The sequence below is a fragment of the Gadus macrocephalus genome, chromosome 7 (assembly GCF_031168955.1).
Source record: "Gadus macrocephalus chromosome 7, ASM3116895v1".
Classification (NCBI taxonomy): domain Eukaryota; kingdom Metazoa; phylum Chordata; class Actinopteri; order Gadiformes; family Gadidae; genus Gadus; species Gadus macrocephalus.
The window spans coordinates 14,330,140-14,347,639 of NC_082388.1; the positions used below are offsets into that span (position 1 = coordinate 14,330,140).

The following is a 17,500-nucleotide window of genomic DNA, read 5'->3' on the forward strand; positions in this document are numbered from 1 at the left end:
GATAGACCAGTCTACCAGCCTACCCAGTGGATGTATTATGGGGCAGATTTCCAAAACGGCTTGTAACGGCTAATCACACCACACCTGGTGGCATGTCATGGGACCTTTAAAAAGTGGAACCATTAGGCGATCAAAACAATAAAGCTGACCTGAGGAGGTGTGAACCAAAAGAATAACACTTGTTTTAACAAGAGTAAACAGTAGTTCACCCAATAAAAGGTGCCCTTGCCTCACATGAACTTTTTTATTAATGATTACAGTCCCGGGCTTTCTGCTGTGAAACCCTCATTTCCTGTGTGGTGTTATAAAGTATATATTGCATCTAATGTGTCATCCAGCCATGAAGTGTGATGTAAACAACACCACCAGGTAGGCCCTGACGTAGGAGAGTAGAGATGAGGGCTGCGCTTCTTGTGTCTGCAGAGGAGGAAGTGGGTAAAGATAACTAACGCCTACGCCAGAATATTTATACCCTGCCATGGCTGCGCTGTCTCTGTGGTTGAGATCTCTCTCTTGCAACTGCAGCCTTCTGAGTTGCTGGGCATGTGTGTGTGTGTGTGTGTGTGTGTGTGTGTGTGTGTGTGTGTGTGTGTGTGTGTGTGTGTGTGTGTGTGTAAGTGTGTGTAAGTGTGTGTAAGTGAGTGTGGGAACGAGGGGTGGAAACCTCCATCTCTATAGAGGTATTATGCGTACTTGTGTGTGAGCCATCTATGTCACTCCCCGTATTAGGTTTCACATTGGGTTGCGGGGTGTTTCGAAGTGGGGAAGGATGGGAAGCTGTACGTCTGTGTGTGTGTGTTTGTGTTTGTGTGTTTGTGTTTATGTCTTGTGTTGTTTTTTTTGCATGTGTGTCGGTGTGTGTGAGTGACGCATTTTTGGCTTAGATTAACCAAAGATTATCAGCGTTTGGAGGATCTACCACCACACACACAAACACACACACACACACACACACACACACACACACACACACACACACACACACACACACACATACACATACACATACACATACACATACACATACACAAACACACACACACACACACACACACACACACACACACACACACACACACACACACACACACACACTAAAACAGACAGACAAAACATGCACAGGTGTAACCTGTACAATATGCATCCCTTAGAAAGTTATTTTCTGCGTTTTTTTCTGCGATGTGGAGACAATTCAAAAATGTGGAGACAATTCAGGGGTGACAGGGGTGGCTCTTATTTTGAAATGGTTACTTATGATAAAGCCGCCAGTACCTTGTGGCAGCATGTCATTTGATGCATATGTTTACGTGTGTCTTGAAATAGAAGTTCATAACAAGCAGAGGGTCGCTCTGTTTCCCAGAGAGGGCATTTAAAGTCATCTTCCTGATCCTAAATGCAGATTAAGCAAAGACAGAAAAATCCAGGAAAAAGAGATGCGGAAAAACCCTGGCCCCCCCGAAAAGAAGAGCAGGCGTTCCACCTGGAGAGACGCGGCCCAGCCATGCCTGGGGGTTAGTAGAACGGGGGGGGGGGGGGGGGGGGGGGCGGGGGATCAACCAATCAGGTGAGAGAAGAGAGTGTGGTGCAGCGGCCATACGCCGGCGGCCCTCGGCTAAGCTCCTCAGACGTGTCTTTAGCACATGCACACGCTGGGTCTCCGCATCACCCCCCCAGACCCGCCCGGGTCCGGGGACAGGCGGACACACCCGACGCACAGGCGCTTAAAAGAAACCCAAACAGCCCAGAAGCTTCCGTGGGCACTAGATGGGCAACCACAAGACCCCCCCCCCCCCCCCCCCCCCACCCCCCCCCCCCCTGCCATTCATCGTGCATCTCTCCGCAGCCCCCCCCCCCCCCCCCCCATTCAAACATGCAAGATGCCCAGAGGTAGTAATCAGCCGTGAAGACGATTCCCTACCCAATCTTTAGTGTTTCCCCCAGCGCCCCCGCTACGGCCTGCCTCCTGCAAGAACGCAACAGCAAACTGACAAGTCAGAGGCACACAGCAAAAAAAAAAATAGAAAAAGAAAAAAAGGGCATTCTGGGAGATGAAAAAAAAGGGCGGCCTTCGGCCTGTGCCTTACTGCCCTATCAAAACACAGAGTTCAAACACTAAACGACTGGTTCGGGTTTAGTCCAGTTATTACATTTCATTGGGACACGAGGAGCCCGCCATGCGCAGAGACTCGTCCCACTGCTAATCCAGGGTTTACAAACACTTACAGTTACGAGTTACACAGTTACATTACAGATCCTGACCTCACAGAAGACACAACATACATCACCTACACCCCTGGCTCTCTCACCGTGCAACTCAGCAACTACATGTTTACTTTGCACCATCGCCTGGCCCCTTTTATCGCGTGCCCCCCCCCCTGCCCACTAACTCGCCACAACACAGTGGATCCATCTAGCTAAGCATCATCATAGCGAGGAGCTCCGTCTATGGGGGTGCGCTGAAGGGGGCTAAGCAGAGTGAGCCTCAATAGTGAGCTCCTGTGTTTAAACATGACTGCTGCTGCGCCCGGGCGGGACTCTTCATACAACACCATCTAGCCTCACGTTGTTTCTGTTGCCTCCCCCTCAGAGTCACGTGTGCAGGCTGACCCATCTTTCCGATCTGACGGCCAGGGGAACGTTTCAGCCTTGTTTCCGTAGTGAGCGTAGCCACAGGCGTTCCTCCCTCGTTCCCCCCCTGCTACACTGGGGGAGGGGCTAACATGATGAGGGTCCAAGAAGGACCCCAGACCATAATGATGTCATTAAAAACAAGAATGCCAACCATCACACCTAAATAAGGGTCTTAACTGGGGCTGACTCGTAAAAGACCCAATGTTACCACCAGGTACGATCCATTCCAAGCCATCACAAGCCATGCGCCCTGTGGGGACATCACAAGTGGAAGAGTCCACCCAGATGATGTCCAGACGGATCAGCCTACCAGCCGGTGGGCTGCACCTACTGGTAGGCTGATCTATCCGTCACTCTGCGTCTGGGGCGACGCTCCACTTGTGACGTCACTACAGGGTACATGGCTTGTCGGGGCTTTTCAGCATCCCACCTGGGGTACAAATAGGGGCCCCTTTGACCCTGGCTGCTGTCAGCAGGGGGGGGGGGGGCAGGGGGGGGGGGGCAGGGGCCGGGCGAACAGGGTTCTTACGTAGTTGTCCCGGGCTGACCAGCTGGGGTAGAGCTGCATGTGCAGTTGTCTTTCTTTCCTGGCCAGCTCATAGTACTTGGCCTGCTCATCACGGGTCAGCGCATGCCACTGGAGACAGAGAAGGAGAAGGACACGACACACACACACACACACACACACACACACACACACACACACACACACACACACACACACACACACACACACACACACACACACACACACACACACACAGACACACACACACACACACACACACACACACACACACACACACACACACACACACACACACACACGCCATCATTTAGCTTTTAGGTCTCACTTGACACTTGAAATGACATTAGAGTGTAAGCCTTGATATAGTCCATAGAGAAATTTCAAGATTTCAACAGATTTGATTTGTTGAGTGTGTGTGTGCGAGTGTGTGCGCGAGTGTGTGTGCGTGTGTGTGTGTGTGTGTGTGTATGTGTGTGTTAAACCCCCCTTACCCTCCTCCCCAGGATCTGGTTGATGGCGGCGCTCTCCTTTAGTGTGCACTCGGCGATGACCTTTGCCCTCATCTCCTTCATGTACAGCATGAAGGCGTTCAGGGGCTTCTTGATCACCGGCTTCTTGGGCTCCTTCTCCCTCTTGGCCTCGCCCTGGGGCTTCCTGAGGGACAGAGGAGATACCGTCAGAGGAGATACCGTCAGAGGAGATACCGTCAGAGGAGATACCGTCAGAGGGGAAACCGTCAGAGGAGATACCGTCAAAGGGGAAACCCTCAGAGTAGTAGATACAATCAGAGGAGATACCGTCAGAGGAGATACCGTCAGAGTAGTAGATACAATCAGAGGAGATACCGTCAGAGGGGAAACCGTCAGAGTAGTAGATACAATCAGAGGAGATACCGTCAGAGGGGAAACCGTCAGAGTAGTAGATACAATCAGAGGAGATACCGTCAGAGGGGAAACCGTCAGAGTAGTAGATACAATCAGAGGAGATACCATCAGAGGAGAGGAGAGAGGAGGAGAGGAGAGAGGAGGAGAGCCGAGGAGAGGAGAGAGAGATGGAAAGCCTTCCTTTGGGAAACAGAAGAGATATCATCAGAGAAGAGGAGGAAAGCAAAGCCTTGAAGAAGACATGAGAAGAGATGAAAGAAAGAGATTAGCAGCGGTGGGACAGTACTCACGCGTACATGCCCCTGTCATAATGGTCATGCTCCTGTTTGGCTGAGGGGGGCACAATGGCCGGGTGGGGGATCCCCGTGGGGTGCATCCCCGATGGACCCAGCATCAGAGAGTGAGGGAACCTGGGGGGAGACAGAGAGAGAGAGGCAAGGAGAGAGAGGGGAAGAGAGAGAGGAAGAGAGAGAGAGGGGAAAAGAGGGATAGAGGAAGAGAGAGAGAGGCAAGGAGAGAGAGGGGAAGAGAGAGAGAGGGGAAAAGAGGGATAGAGGAAAGGAGAGAAAGAGATACAGATAAAGAAAGAGAGAGGAAATTTGTGCGAGAGAGAGAGGAGAGACAGGGAGAGAGAGAGAGAGAGAGAGGGCGAGAGAGAGAGAGAGAGAGAGAGCGAGAGAGAGAGAGAGAGAGAGAGAGAGCGAGAGAGAGAGAGAGAGAGAGAGAGAGAGAGAGAGAGAGAAAGAGAGAGAGAGAGAGAGAGAGAGAGAGAGAGAGAGAGAGAGAGGAGAGACAGGGAGAGAGAGAGAGAGAGAGAGAGAGAGAGAGAGGATAAAAAATAAACATAGTTAGCTCAAGTTCCATGTCGCTTGTTTGTGGCTGCAAGCGACATCAGACACAAGCGCATGAAGCGGGTCACTTGGTGTGTTCTCGGGGCGAAGCGGTAAGCCTGGAAGCGGGCCGCGGGGCCAAGAGGTCAGGGACTTTAATGTACTGTGGCGAGCTGCTGGTTGGAGATCAAGCTCTGGTCAGAGGGCAAGAGAGTACAGGAAAAGAGAGAGAGAGAGAGAGAGAGAGAGAGAGAGAGAGAGCGAGAGAGCGAGAGAGCGAGAGAGCGAGAGAGCGAAAGAGAGAGAGCGAGAGAGAGAGAGCGAGAGGTTTCCAGCCGGTCAACAGAAAGCATCTGTACCCAATTTGCCTCCAACCCTCCGTTTGATTATAACTTCTCCTTGGGTAGTCGTGCGCTGGGCGCAGGCGAAAGGACCCGGAACCGGAGGCCCGCATGGCTCGGCTGCAGCTAAGCCGCTCCGCGTTCTGTATTTATAGAAACCGGCTCTCGCTCCTCACGGGATGCCCCCTTCACTGAGCTATGAGTTCAGCTGCCTCTCCACTTGGACCCCTTCATAACGAAGGCACATGCAGCTGTAACCTGAAACCTTCATGGTTATTTTCATTATCCGATTAAATAGACGTATGCAAACTTAATGCAACGTAGAGGCTTGTTATTGGCACTAGAGGGCGACCTCGCCCCGATGGAAGGGAAACATCAGGAGCATCTTAGTAGCAGGGTTCACAAGTGAAGAAGGTTAACGCCATTTCTCTGCTTAAGATCGCAAGAAAGCCCCCGAATCCCTTCCCGTACCCTAGATCATTTGAATCCCTGCGGTCTAAAGAAGTGGGTGAATCTCATATTTAATGACTTTTAAACTGGATCCACATCCACCCGGTTCAGCTGGGTTTGGAGTTGGCGGGCGGCCATGTTGGTTATCAGGTTTCTCTGCCAGATCACACAGTGTTGACGGAGGTAGAGAGAGCGGGGACAGATGTGAACCGTGGGAGGCCTTTGTGGCGGTTTTGCATCTTTTCTAAGTCTCTTCCCAGAAATGACGGATGAAAAACCCCTGCACTTTATGCTATTTTCTGCATTTGCTTTGATGTGCAGACCCAGATCAAATAATTAACTAGCTTCAAATCAATATGCTGTTTGAGATGTGGTCTTTACATGGTGACAGTCCTGGCGGAGAACATAATAAATGTCTCTCCAGTAATATAAAAACATCTAAATCAAAAACAAATAAAAATTATTTGTTTAAAGTGTTTGCTTGAGGGTAAACACATTGAGCTTACAGTCGTTTAAGGGGCATGGAACATTTACCATCCCTCAAAAGAAAAGGAACATATTTAGGGCTGTTCTCTTATATTGTCGATCACTGTACTATGCTCAATCTCGTCCTATGCAACACAATGTTTATATAAAACACACAAATGACCACCAAACACGCCTCTCAGATTTCTGGTGTCCACATGCGTGACTGTTTGTTTGTTATTGTGTCTGATTATCGTCTCTTCGTTTACACAATGGAAAAAGAAAAATCATTAATATTTTAGACAACCACACACAAACTCACACACACACACACACACACACACACACACACACACACACACACACACACACACACACACACACACACACACACACACACACACACACACACACACACACACACACACTCACGCACTCGAACACACGCACACACACAGGTTTGAGATTGGAGTCTGGTTCCGAACAACAGAGATCTACTTTTTGAACAGACACTGAAAACCCAGGGATTGTTTTACAGAGTGAAAGCCTGGTGTGAGGTAATGGGTGTGGGTGTGTGTCTGTGCTCCTGACTGTGTGTGTGTGTATGGATGCGTTTGGATGCAACACACAACATGGAGCATGGCGCTAGCAGCAGGATCCCGGGGGCCTCTCTGTGCTGTGCAGCAGCAGAGTGTGCAGAGCGCAGACAGTAGCTCCTGGACTTGGCCTCCTCTGCTATAGAAGCACACCAAATAGGCCGGCATGTGCCTCACAGCTGTCACACTGAGGCCGTCACCAAGGCTTCAACTCCGAGGGTCTGTTCCGAAGCCAGACCAACAACAGCATATTGCGCAAGAAGCATGTTTAGGATGTTAAAACAAAACGTTGACGACAACAAAAAAAACTGGCCAGCGACAAAGATGACAACATCGGCCGTTCTTCCAGTTTGAATGCGCAGGAAGCAGGGGAGGGAAGGGGGAGAGGGCGGGAGAGGGGAGGAGAGATAGCGTGAAAGCCTTGTGGAGCCGCGGCCCACCCCTGGTTGGGCCGGGGGGGGGGGGGGGGGAATACGATACCAGGGCCGGGGGTTAAGATACCCGGACCGGGAATTACGGTTCCTGGGCCCGGCCGGGGGGTACGGTACCTGGGCTGGGAGGGGGTTACGGTACCTGGGGTAGGAAGAGGAGGCTGACAGGCTGCTGGAGTAGGTCTGCCTGAAGCCACAGGAAGGCAGGCCGGGGTAGACCGGCTGGCCCTGCCTGCCACCGCACGGCCGAGAGGGAGGAAAGAGGGAGGAGTGGGGGAGGAGGGTGAGGTCGGTGGGAGGCAGGGGATGGAAGGGGTACACAGCCACGGTTGGTACATTTATGTCACTTCGGGGTCCTGGGTCCCTTTTTGTGCCACTTGTTTCCCTTCTGCCGCTGACACTTAGAACCCAACAAGTGTCTGACCAAATCTGTGCATGCTTGTTTTCAACAGATTGAGAGCAAAGTCTATGTGACACACAGACTACCGTCGCATATGATTTAGGTTAACTTTCAACCAAAGGGTCTTGGGAGTCATGGAGATTGGTCAGTGGTGTGTAGGAAGTCCTGACTGATATGGGTGTTGGCCGACAGGGATGGTTACCCCACACACGTCAGACATCATTGTAAACAACTATTGTTCCCTTAAATCGTTCATTTTTCTCTACACAAAGCTCTGAAACTGCCACCTTCCCTACAGAGACTCACTCACACACACACACACACACACACACAGGGTAGTGTGTGATAGGGTGTGCAAACAGAGGTCTTTGATATGTAGAAGACATCTGCTTGATCACCACGCTCACAGCTGCTTCTGATTATTTTACGCTGAATGCATGGACATGGACACACACACACACACACACACACACGCACACACGCACATGCACACACACACACACACACACACACACACACACACACACACACACACACACACACACACACACACACACACACACACACACACAAACACACACACACACACACACACACGCACACACACTATTTTACTTTAATTCACCTGACCCTGCTAAACAAATCACTTGCGCAACAGCTCAACACGTCAATAACAATGCACAATTCAATTTAATTTCAATTCAGCAGATTTTAGCATGGAAAATGTTCATTGATATTGCAAAGATGCTAAAGTAAGGAAAACTTAGAGACAACTAAAGCTTAAATTATGACAACATAGAGAAACCTAGAGAAATCTAAAGATGAAGTAAGGACAACATAGAGAAACCTAGAGACCTCTGACACTTAAGTTAGGAAAACATAGAGAACACTCGAGACATCTAACACTTAAGTTAGGACAACATAGAGAAACCTAGAGATATCTAACATTTAAGTTAGGACAACATAGAGAAACCTAGAGACATCTAACACTTAAGTTAGGACAACATAGAGAAACCTAGAGACATCTAACACTTAAGTTAGGACAACATAGAGAAACCTAGAGACATCTAACACTTAAGTTAGGACAACATAGAGAAACCAAGAGAAATCTAAATCTAAAGTAAGGACAACAGAGAAACCTGAAAGACATCTAAACGTTGTATCCCCCCATCTCCCAGAGACCCCTTCTTCCCCTCCAGCCAGCCGCGACGGTGGGCAGGATCTCGGGGACCATGGGGTCCCCTCTGTAGGACCCCATTCATGTGTTAATCCCCATAGCCCAGCAGTGGAACGTCCAGACGCGGGGAGGCTACCAAACCCTCCCCATACCGTCACTCATGCTTTTATGCCTGTATGTGTAGACATATCGTTTTTCTATTCCAAGTTTCCATCTCTTAATAAACTTGCCCTGAATTTCCCTGCCACGTGTTGGGAATGCAGAAGATGTGAACGTCGTGTCAATCCCCGACAGCAGGGCGATACAGATCAATTAAAACGGGGCGGCTTCTTCTGATGCCAGGCTCATCATCGCATTCCCGCCAACGTGTGTCTATCAATCTGTCACTTGATGGTTACAGATGTTGTTTTTTTGCAGCTAGTTCCCCCTGGCCACTGGCCACTGGCCTGTCCAGTGATACACAGCTTGCCGAGGGGGGAATGGTTCAGGCTTATCTGATGCTGAAGACCTCAGTGGCAGGCTAATTATGTGGTCGTAAAGATAATGTCTGAAGGCCTTCCCCCCCCCCGTTTGTATTCCTCTGCTTTTCATGAAAGGGAAGGGTCTGTTTCATCATCTGCACTCCAATTATAGAGCCGCACGGTAGACTGTAGGTAGTCACCACGCAGACGCTCGTCGCTCGATAACGTTCACCGAGTCCTCCTCTCATTCTCGACATCCTTCAACGCTAGCCAACACCGAACGGTACGAACCAACACAGCAATAATGCTAAACCAAGGAACAACCAAACGCATTGTTCAGCCAACCAACCAGCCTTCAGGCCACGACAGCATGGTTTGGATCAAATATTGTGATCCGTTCCGATTTGGTTCGATCTTTGTTCTTTAACTTGGATATTGCAATGCAAAACACACCAAGTCATCCAACCAAACAACTAAACATCTTACAAACCAACCAACCAACTAACCACAAACCGATCCACCCAGCAACGGCTCACATACCCACAGGAGGAGGTTGGGACGTAAGCCGGGGAAGAACAGCTTTTGCCTGAACAATGGACACCACAGATTGACATTTGACTGTTCATTTGCTGCTCTCCATTCTCTCCCTCTTCCACCAGATATAGATAAACCACACGCAGGGGCGAGGCAGATAATCTGGGCTGAAGGAGATTAGTAGTTAATAAAGAGGGAATAAAGAGCCATAGGGGGAGCGATTCTGCTTGGAACATGATGAAAAACGCTCTGAGCCGTCTTAACGCACAACAACGGAGCATCAGTGCAGCCCAGTGTCCGATAATAGGAACACTGGTGCACGCGTGGAGCGCACGGTTGTGTACAAACGTGTGCGTTCACAGTGAGAGAGACTCTCTATTTCACATACACAGGAGTTCGGGTCTGCGATCACACACACTGGCGCGAGCAAACACACACACACACACACACACACACACACACACACACACACACACACACACACACACACACACACACACACACACACACACACACACACACACACACACACACACACACACACACACACACACACATGAACTCTCTCACTCTAAATCTCATCATGAAATATCATGCAAGTCCTTAACTGTTAAAATAATGTATTTGTTCGTCGGCGAAACAAATCCTAGTGTTGTACATAATGCATTGTGATCGGTACTGCTAGTTCCTAAAGGGCGGTCATGGTGCCACAGACCTTTACAGCAAGCTCTCAGTCCCCCAGCGAGGTATTGTGTGTAGAGAAACAGAGAACCCAAGTGTTTAACTTAAGCAGCCCTTGCTGTCCAGCTTATAATGTCATTGTTTGGCTGCCGTTGGGAATGTCTGGAAGAGGCTCATTGAATACAGATGTGGCCAAAGGGGATGAAGGTTGTAAATAAATGTCTCAGTAAAAACCCATCCATATCCATATCTCTAGGTTACCTTACATGACTTCGCAGTAACCCTTGAAATGAATTGCTAGGTGGAATCACAAAGTTGTTTTGTTCACAAAAATAACAATATCTTCTCCTTCTTTAATTTCAAATAATATAAAATAAATTGATAAGGAGTCATACAAATAAGAACCCTGTTTAATAGTGATCTACGGTGCAAAGAGCATAGATTCAGGACATTCCCAATAGAAGAATCATTTGGCTTTTTGACAAGTGATGCCTAAATTTCCAAGAAAGTTGCACATATTATTATAGCCTAATGTTTGCTTTCTAGTAAAACCTGGTTCATTCAAAGTCTGTTTTCTTAAGCCACTCTTTAATCTGCTTTGGTAGGATTTAAAGTAATTGTAATTCCCTATTCAAATGTATTTCAATATTGGTCTGTCCAGTTCTGTCTGTGCATTAGGTGCTGAAGTGTGGTTGAAATATCATGGGGTCACATGGCAAAGATGTCAACGTTACACATCGATAATGGACACAAGACAAACCACTTACCTGTTCCATGGGAACAGGTAGTGTTGTGAGCAACCCTGACCACATTCTTTGCTGAAATGTTAGATGATCATGATTAGATAACTGGCCTAGGTCAACTTGTGTGTGTGTGTGTGTGTGTGTGTGTGTGTGTGTGTGTGTGTGTGTGTGTGTGTGTGTGTGTGTGTGTGTGTGTGTGTGTGTGTGTGTGTGTGTGTGTGTGTGTGTGTGTGTGTGTGTGTGTGTGTGTGTGTGCGCGTGTGTGTGTGTGTGAGACTCACCAGCCCATCGATGGGGAGATTTGACCAACGCTGCCTGGGGGGAGAGAGTAGAAGCCTGAGAGATCCTGAGACTGAGGCCTGTGAACACCTGGAACACAAACATGCAAACACATAAAGGGTTAGTTTACAACCAAAAGTATCTCTCTCTCTAGCACTTTCTCTCTCTGCATTCCATTTTGTGTTTTGGCTTAGTTTTAATTTGGCTGTGTCCGTGTGTCTCCAATCACTGAGCGCTGTTGGCCCCTGAGAGTTCTGGTTCTGGTGACCACTTAACACACTATGTCGAATCACCACCACATTTACCATTCGTCTGCGACATGAGGGGCCTTCTTCCCACACACACAAATGTGAAAAGGTTTAGTTTTGAATTGCTTGGAATATACATCATATATGTATTATAAATAACAGAGCCTCTCCCCCTCCCTCTCTCTCCTTCTCTCTATCTCTCTCCCTCTCTCCCTCTCTCCCTCTCTCCCTCTCTCCTTCTCTCCCTCGCCCTTCAAAGGAAGTCATTTGTCAGCAGGCAGCACCTACCACTTAGCGAGGCCCCGGTCCCTAACCTGTCTTTGCTGCAGAAGAATGCTGCAGATGACTGTAATTTGGCCGGTGGCTCCAGGGGCCTCTCTGAAGTAGGGGCACTGCCTGCCGTAAATCTAGCTCGGGTGGGTAGGGGGTGGAGGAATGCCACTGAGTCGCTTGACCTGATGGCGGCCCTCCTTGTTTCTCGCCCCGCCCGCCGTCACGGCCGTGTTTCCCTCTCACGGACCCCCCCGGCGGCGTTGTGTCTGTGTTTCCCTCTCATGGACCCCCCCGGCGGCGTTGTGTCTGTGTTTCCCTCTCACGGACCCCCCGGCGGCGTTGTGTCTGTGTTTCCCTCTCACGGACCCCCCGGCGGCGTTGTGTCTGTGCTCCGTCTCAAACCCAGCTCATCCTCAGCATCCCGCCACTCCCTCTGTCTCCTTTGTCTCCTCCTCCTTTTATTGTCCGCTCTTAATCCAGTCTTTTCCTCCCCACTCTACCTTCTTCCCCTTGTCTTCCTCCTCATCAACAAATTAAATCTGTTTTACTATAATTGCTACAGCCTGTTTTCTCTTTTTCTTCAAACTAACTGACTAGCTAACTTACTCACTCACTACCTTACTAACTACCCAACTCAAGAACTCCCTACCTACCTAGCTAGAAGTATTTTTTTTTTTTAAATTCCATTGAAGTGTGATTACTGGAAGGCTCTTGTCTCCTTCCCTGAAGTGATAACAATGTGTCTGGTGTGCGGCGCAAATAAATTACGGGGGAACATTTCTGTGATCATAATAGCTCAAATCTAATACCGATGTCAAAGTCATTACCAACAGTTTCTAAGTGATACATCTTATGAAAAGAGCGTTTGAGTCAAACACTCTATAAACACTCTAGAGAGTTTCATTATCATAATGTGGGCAGGGTCCAAGCCACTATAAAAATAGCTGTGTGAGAGTGATAGTGTTTAACAAGTCATTGAACCAGAAAGAAACTGAAAGTGAGAGCAATGTCAACTACAGTAACAGAAGAGAATCGTCCACGAACTATGGAATAGTTAGATAAAATACAAGAAGTATATTCTAAGATAAAAACATATCCTAACATGCATGCATCTCAATGTATAAAAAAATTGGTAAAATATTATATAAAATGATGGGTTAGGGGAATTAACGCTGTTTTGTTTTGGTTGACTGATTGACGTGGTGATGACTCAGATCAGAACTGGGTGAGAAACCCCACAAACATCTATCACGCAATTTGGTGAAATTGGTTTTGGTAAACATTCTTCTTGGGAATAAACACTAAATAATACAATAAAATACATTCATGGTACCTATTGGGGGAAAGCAATGAGTTAGGATGGGTCAATTCTATGCAAAGATTGATATTTCACAAGCTGCCTAGATAAGGAAACCTTCCCCGCAAGGTCCGGGGTAGTTTCAGAGTGTTGAATGACGCAAGCAGGTCTCGATGTGACACGCGACAGCCTTTTTTTGCCATCATATCTACCTCCATCTCTTCTCTGAGAAGAGAAGAGAAGAGATGAGATCTCTTCTTTAGTGTCATGTCCGCCGGTATTACATTGAATCATGTCTATTGCCACGTCATTGCTACGTCAGTGCTACGGTCAACCACTAAATTTTTTTCTTTTAAATTCTTTAGGATTACATTATTTGCAGTGCAATTTTTGTTATTAGATTTGATTCCAACATAAAACTACAAAGTAAAACAGTAAAATCTTTAATTCAGAATTAGCTTCAAACTGACACATCTGAGAACCCCTTTAATCCTTACACTTACATTGAGTGCATTTAGCAGACGCTTTTATCAAAATCGACTTACAATACATGGCAGGACACTAAATGCACTTAACATTTATATAAGTATTGGGCAGACGTGATCACTAAGCACATACAAATCCAGGTGTAAATGTAGCCAAGAGGCCTTAGTGACCAGATCCGTCAAACCACATCAGGAGGGGGGACCAATGAAAAACAAGTGTCTCTTCCCAATACGCATAAACTGTTCTCTCTAGGAGCAGGATGTGAACGTGTCTCCCTGTTTGGGTTTCGCTCGTCAACGTCAGCATCCATTTACTGTGTGGGTAATATGGTACCATCTAAATCCATGACTCTGCAAGAACAATCTCATGCATCATTCTGGACACCATTCTAATGCCAGGTGTAGATAAAATCTGCTGTTGAGTTTAAGCAATATCCCATTGATTGTGATTGGTGGAAATGCATGTGAATGCCAGGTGGCTAGGATAGAGATAGGTGTCCACAGAGGGGCTTGTAAAGAGGTAAGGGCTGCCGAGGTGAAGTCAGGTGTTAGTTAAAGCACGAGGTCGTGGCTGAAGAGAGGCGCCAGAGGATGACGCGGTTGCTATTGAGATCATATTTTGGATCTTAGTTCTCGAGGGGTCCCCAAAACCCTTCTGCAGGCAAAATTGCCATTTTTGTAGTCATTTTGCCTCCCTGATTACTTCCTTTGTAAAAGTAGTGAGGATAACATTGTTATATGATCCTATGAAATGGTCTATGCCTTCCTAATGTGATTTGTTTAGAATGCAGCGTGAATGGATCTGGAATGTGTTCACACTGCATTTGATTCTGTGTGGTTGTGATCAGATAACCCAAAACACTGATAAATCCCTGGTCTATTGGCTCATGTTTTTGGTAATGAAAAACTAAAACTCTAAGAACAACCCAAGTATTCTACTTAAGGGCACATTAGATAGTATGAGAGAATGATGCTCTACCTGGGACCTAAGCTGGGGTATGATGTCAGTGATCAACCAATCAATGAAACACAACAATGACATCGTAGATGAGGTCACTATCAGTAATAATGGACTTGAGAGTGATAGGACTTACGTAAGGCTGTTGTGTGTGTGTGTGTGTGTGTGATTGTGTGTGTGTGTTGGTGTGTGTGTGTGTGTGTGTTTCTGTGTGTGTGTAACAATATGTCATCTCTGACAGCACTGATTCATTATGTTGTGAGAAAGGTTGCATGCTACAACCAGGTGTTTCTAGCGCTGTGTGTCTCTATGTGATTGCGCGTGTGTGTGTATGTGATTGCACGTGTGTGTGTATGTGTGTGCGTGTGTGTGTGCACATGTGTGCGCGCATGTGTGTGTGTGTGTTTATGTGTGTGTGCGTGTGCGCGTGCGTGTGTGTGTATGTGTGTGTGTGGTTGTGTGAAGGGTGTTCTGGTGGACCGGTCTGTCATTAGGGGCTGAGTCACCATACTTCTATCAGCTACACACGGTCTAGACAGGCCAGGGGAATTCCAGGGAGGGTTGGAGTCGGTCCCGGTGACTCCAAAAAACACCTTCTTCTAACCTGCATCCCTTCACACTTTCAGCCCCTCATATCTTAATTACGACATCTCTCCCTGGCTCTTTGGTCCGAGTTGCACTATCCACCTTCTCTACATCGTGTGCGTGCGTGGTTGCATGCATGTATGCACGTGTGTGTGTGTGTCTGTGTGTCTGGGTGTGTGTGTGTGTGTGTGTGTGTATGTATGCATGCATTTATGTATGTATACATGTGTACATGTGTTTCTACGTGTGTGTGTGTGCGTGCGTACGTGTGTACCTGTGTGTACCTGTGTGTGTGTATATGTACATGTGTGTGTGTGTGGGTACATGTGTGTGTTTGTGCGTGAGTGTGTGTCTGCTTGCATGCGTGCATGTCTGTGTGTACACGTGTGTGTGTGTGTGTGTGTGTGTGTGTGTGTGTGTGTGTGTGTGTGTGTGTGTGTGTGTGTGTGTGTGTGTGTGTGTGTGTGTGTGTGTGTGTGTGTGTGTACCTGTCTTCTGGCTCATGTCTGTGGGCAGGTGCGGCGGGCTGGGGCTGAAGTGCTCGTTGGGGCCGTAGGGCAGCAGGGAGGACAGCGGGTGCATGCCATGGGACTGCTGCACCACCGACACCTTGTTGGACTGGGGAGGAGACACACAGTCAGTCACAACTCAACACACAACTCAACACAAACTCAACACAAACTCAACACCAACCCTCGCTAATCTGTATTGTGGTCCAAAAAAACGAAAACCGGGAATACCAGTTCCTATCTCTCGACCAAAACACCGAGCACGCTGTCATCACCAGTCACTGTTGTCAAACGGTGGATGATGTTTATACGAAGACACTGGCCTAGTCAGCTCTCGAGCTTTTTCTTTTGGAAGAAGAAAGTCATAAGCGAAAAAATAAGGAGAAAAGTTGGACGGACTAAGTGGGTGAAGCTGTGGATACAACTGCGAGCAGGCCAAGGAGCTTATCCGAATTTAGTTGATCGTTTTATAGTTTTATATTTAATTTTATTTAACATTTATAGTTAATGTTTATCTGGTATGTTTACCGTCCTCACTACCCGGCTTCACTGATTCGCTAGTCAAGCTGCTAGCCCTCCACCAATCAGAATGGTAAAAGACTGAACGACTCTAATGGCCGATGCTGAATCGGCTGAAAAGAACGCCGACGTGGCCGATTTCACCGTACACACCAAAGAGACTGATGTCCCCGACCTCTCAAGTCTCACCGACGCCGATTTTCGGCCCGGTGTGTCGCCGCTTTTAGTGTCAGGAGTGAATAAAGAATAGCAAAAATGCATCTTAATGCAAGTTTTATATTTCACCTACTTTTTTCTAGCCTAAATTAAAATATATTTATACATTTATTTATTTCCATTTATTAATTATTTTTTTATTGTTACTATTTAACTATGTTACTTCAAATGAGCAGGACAGAGTGAGAAATGACACCTCACTCCAGAGAGTGCACTTTTATAATGTGAATGGCAGATAGGAGGGAGAGAGAGAGAGAGAATGTGAAAGGGATGCAGGGATAGAGGGACAGTCAGAGGTTGAGGTAGAGAGAGAGAGAGAGAGAGAGAGAGAGAGAGAGAGAGAGAGAGAGAGAGAGAGAGAGAGAGAGAAAGGGGGGATTAAGAGAGAGCGAGAGAGAAAGCGAGAGGTGCGGAGAAAGAGTAAGAGCGAGAGAGTAAAAGAGGGTGAGAGGGGGAGAGAGAGTGGGGGAGAGAGAGCGAAAGCGAGAGAGAAAGTGAGAGAGCGGGAGAGAGAGAGAGAGAGAGAGAGAGAGACAGAGAGAGAGAGAGAGAGAGAGAGAGAGAGAGAGAGAGAGAGAGAGAGAGAGAGAGACAGAGAGAGAGAGAGCTTGAAGCCCATTTGATCGATAGATCTTAGATGATCAAGGGAGGCAGAGCGGGGAGTTTGTTTGCTTTCATGTTTCTGTTTACAAATGGCTTTTCTGTTTACATGGCCTTTCAATAAAGTTATGCGGAATCTAGTGGGTTGCTAACGCTCCCAGGATGCGGCTGACAGACGATACGACGGCGGGTTTACGAGGGCAGGCGGAAGCTGACCCAGTAGTTTACACACAGCCCCCCAAAGGCTCACTTTATAGGGTTCATACTTCAGCCTGAGTGTGTGTGTGGTAACCATGTGTGTGTATGTGTATGAATACAGCTTTGTGTGAGTGTGTGTTAGTGTGGAAGCTTTTGGTGTGTTTGTGTTTTAGTGTGTGT

The 17,500-nt window shown here is 47.7% G+C and overlaps 1 protein-coding gene across 1 annotated transcript in view; it reads right to left on the reverse strand.

The window, feature by feature from the left end:
* tcf7 (transcription factor 7) overlaps positions 1-17,500 on the reverse strand; it is a 22,029-nt gene that overhangs the window by 2,722 nt on the left and 1,807 nt on the right. The window contains exons 2-8 of the mRNA XM_060056474.1: positions 15,767-15,925; positions 11,435-11,522; positions 7,300-7,389; positions 4,335-4,454; positions 3,652-3,814; positions 3,161-3,268; positions 1,919-1,963 (exon numbers count right to left, since the gene is read on the reverse strand). Of these exons, the coding sequence (XP_059912457.1) occupies positions 1,919-1,963; positions 3,161-3,268; positions 3,652-3,814; positions 4,335-4,454; positions 7,300-7,389; positions 11,435-11,522; positions 15,767-15,925 (773 nt within the window). The remainder of the gene's footprint in view (positions 1-1,918; positions 1,964-3,160; positions 3,269-3,651; positions 3,815-4,334; positions 4,455-7,299; positions 7,390-11,434; positions 11,523-15,766; positions 15,926-17,500) is intronic.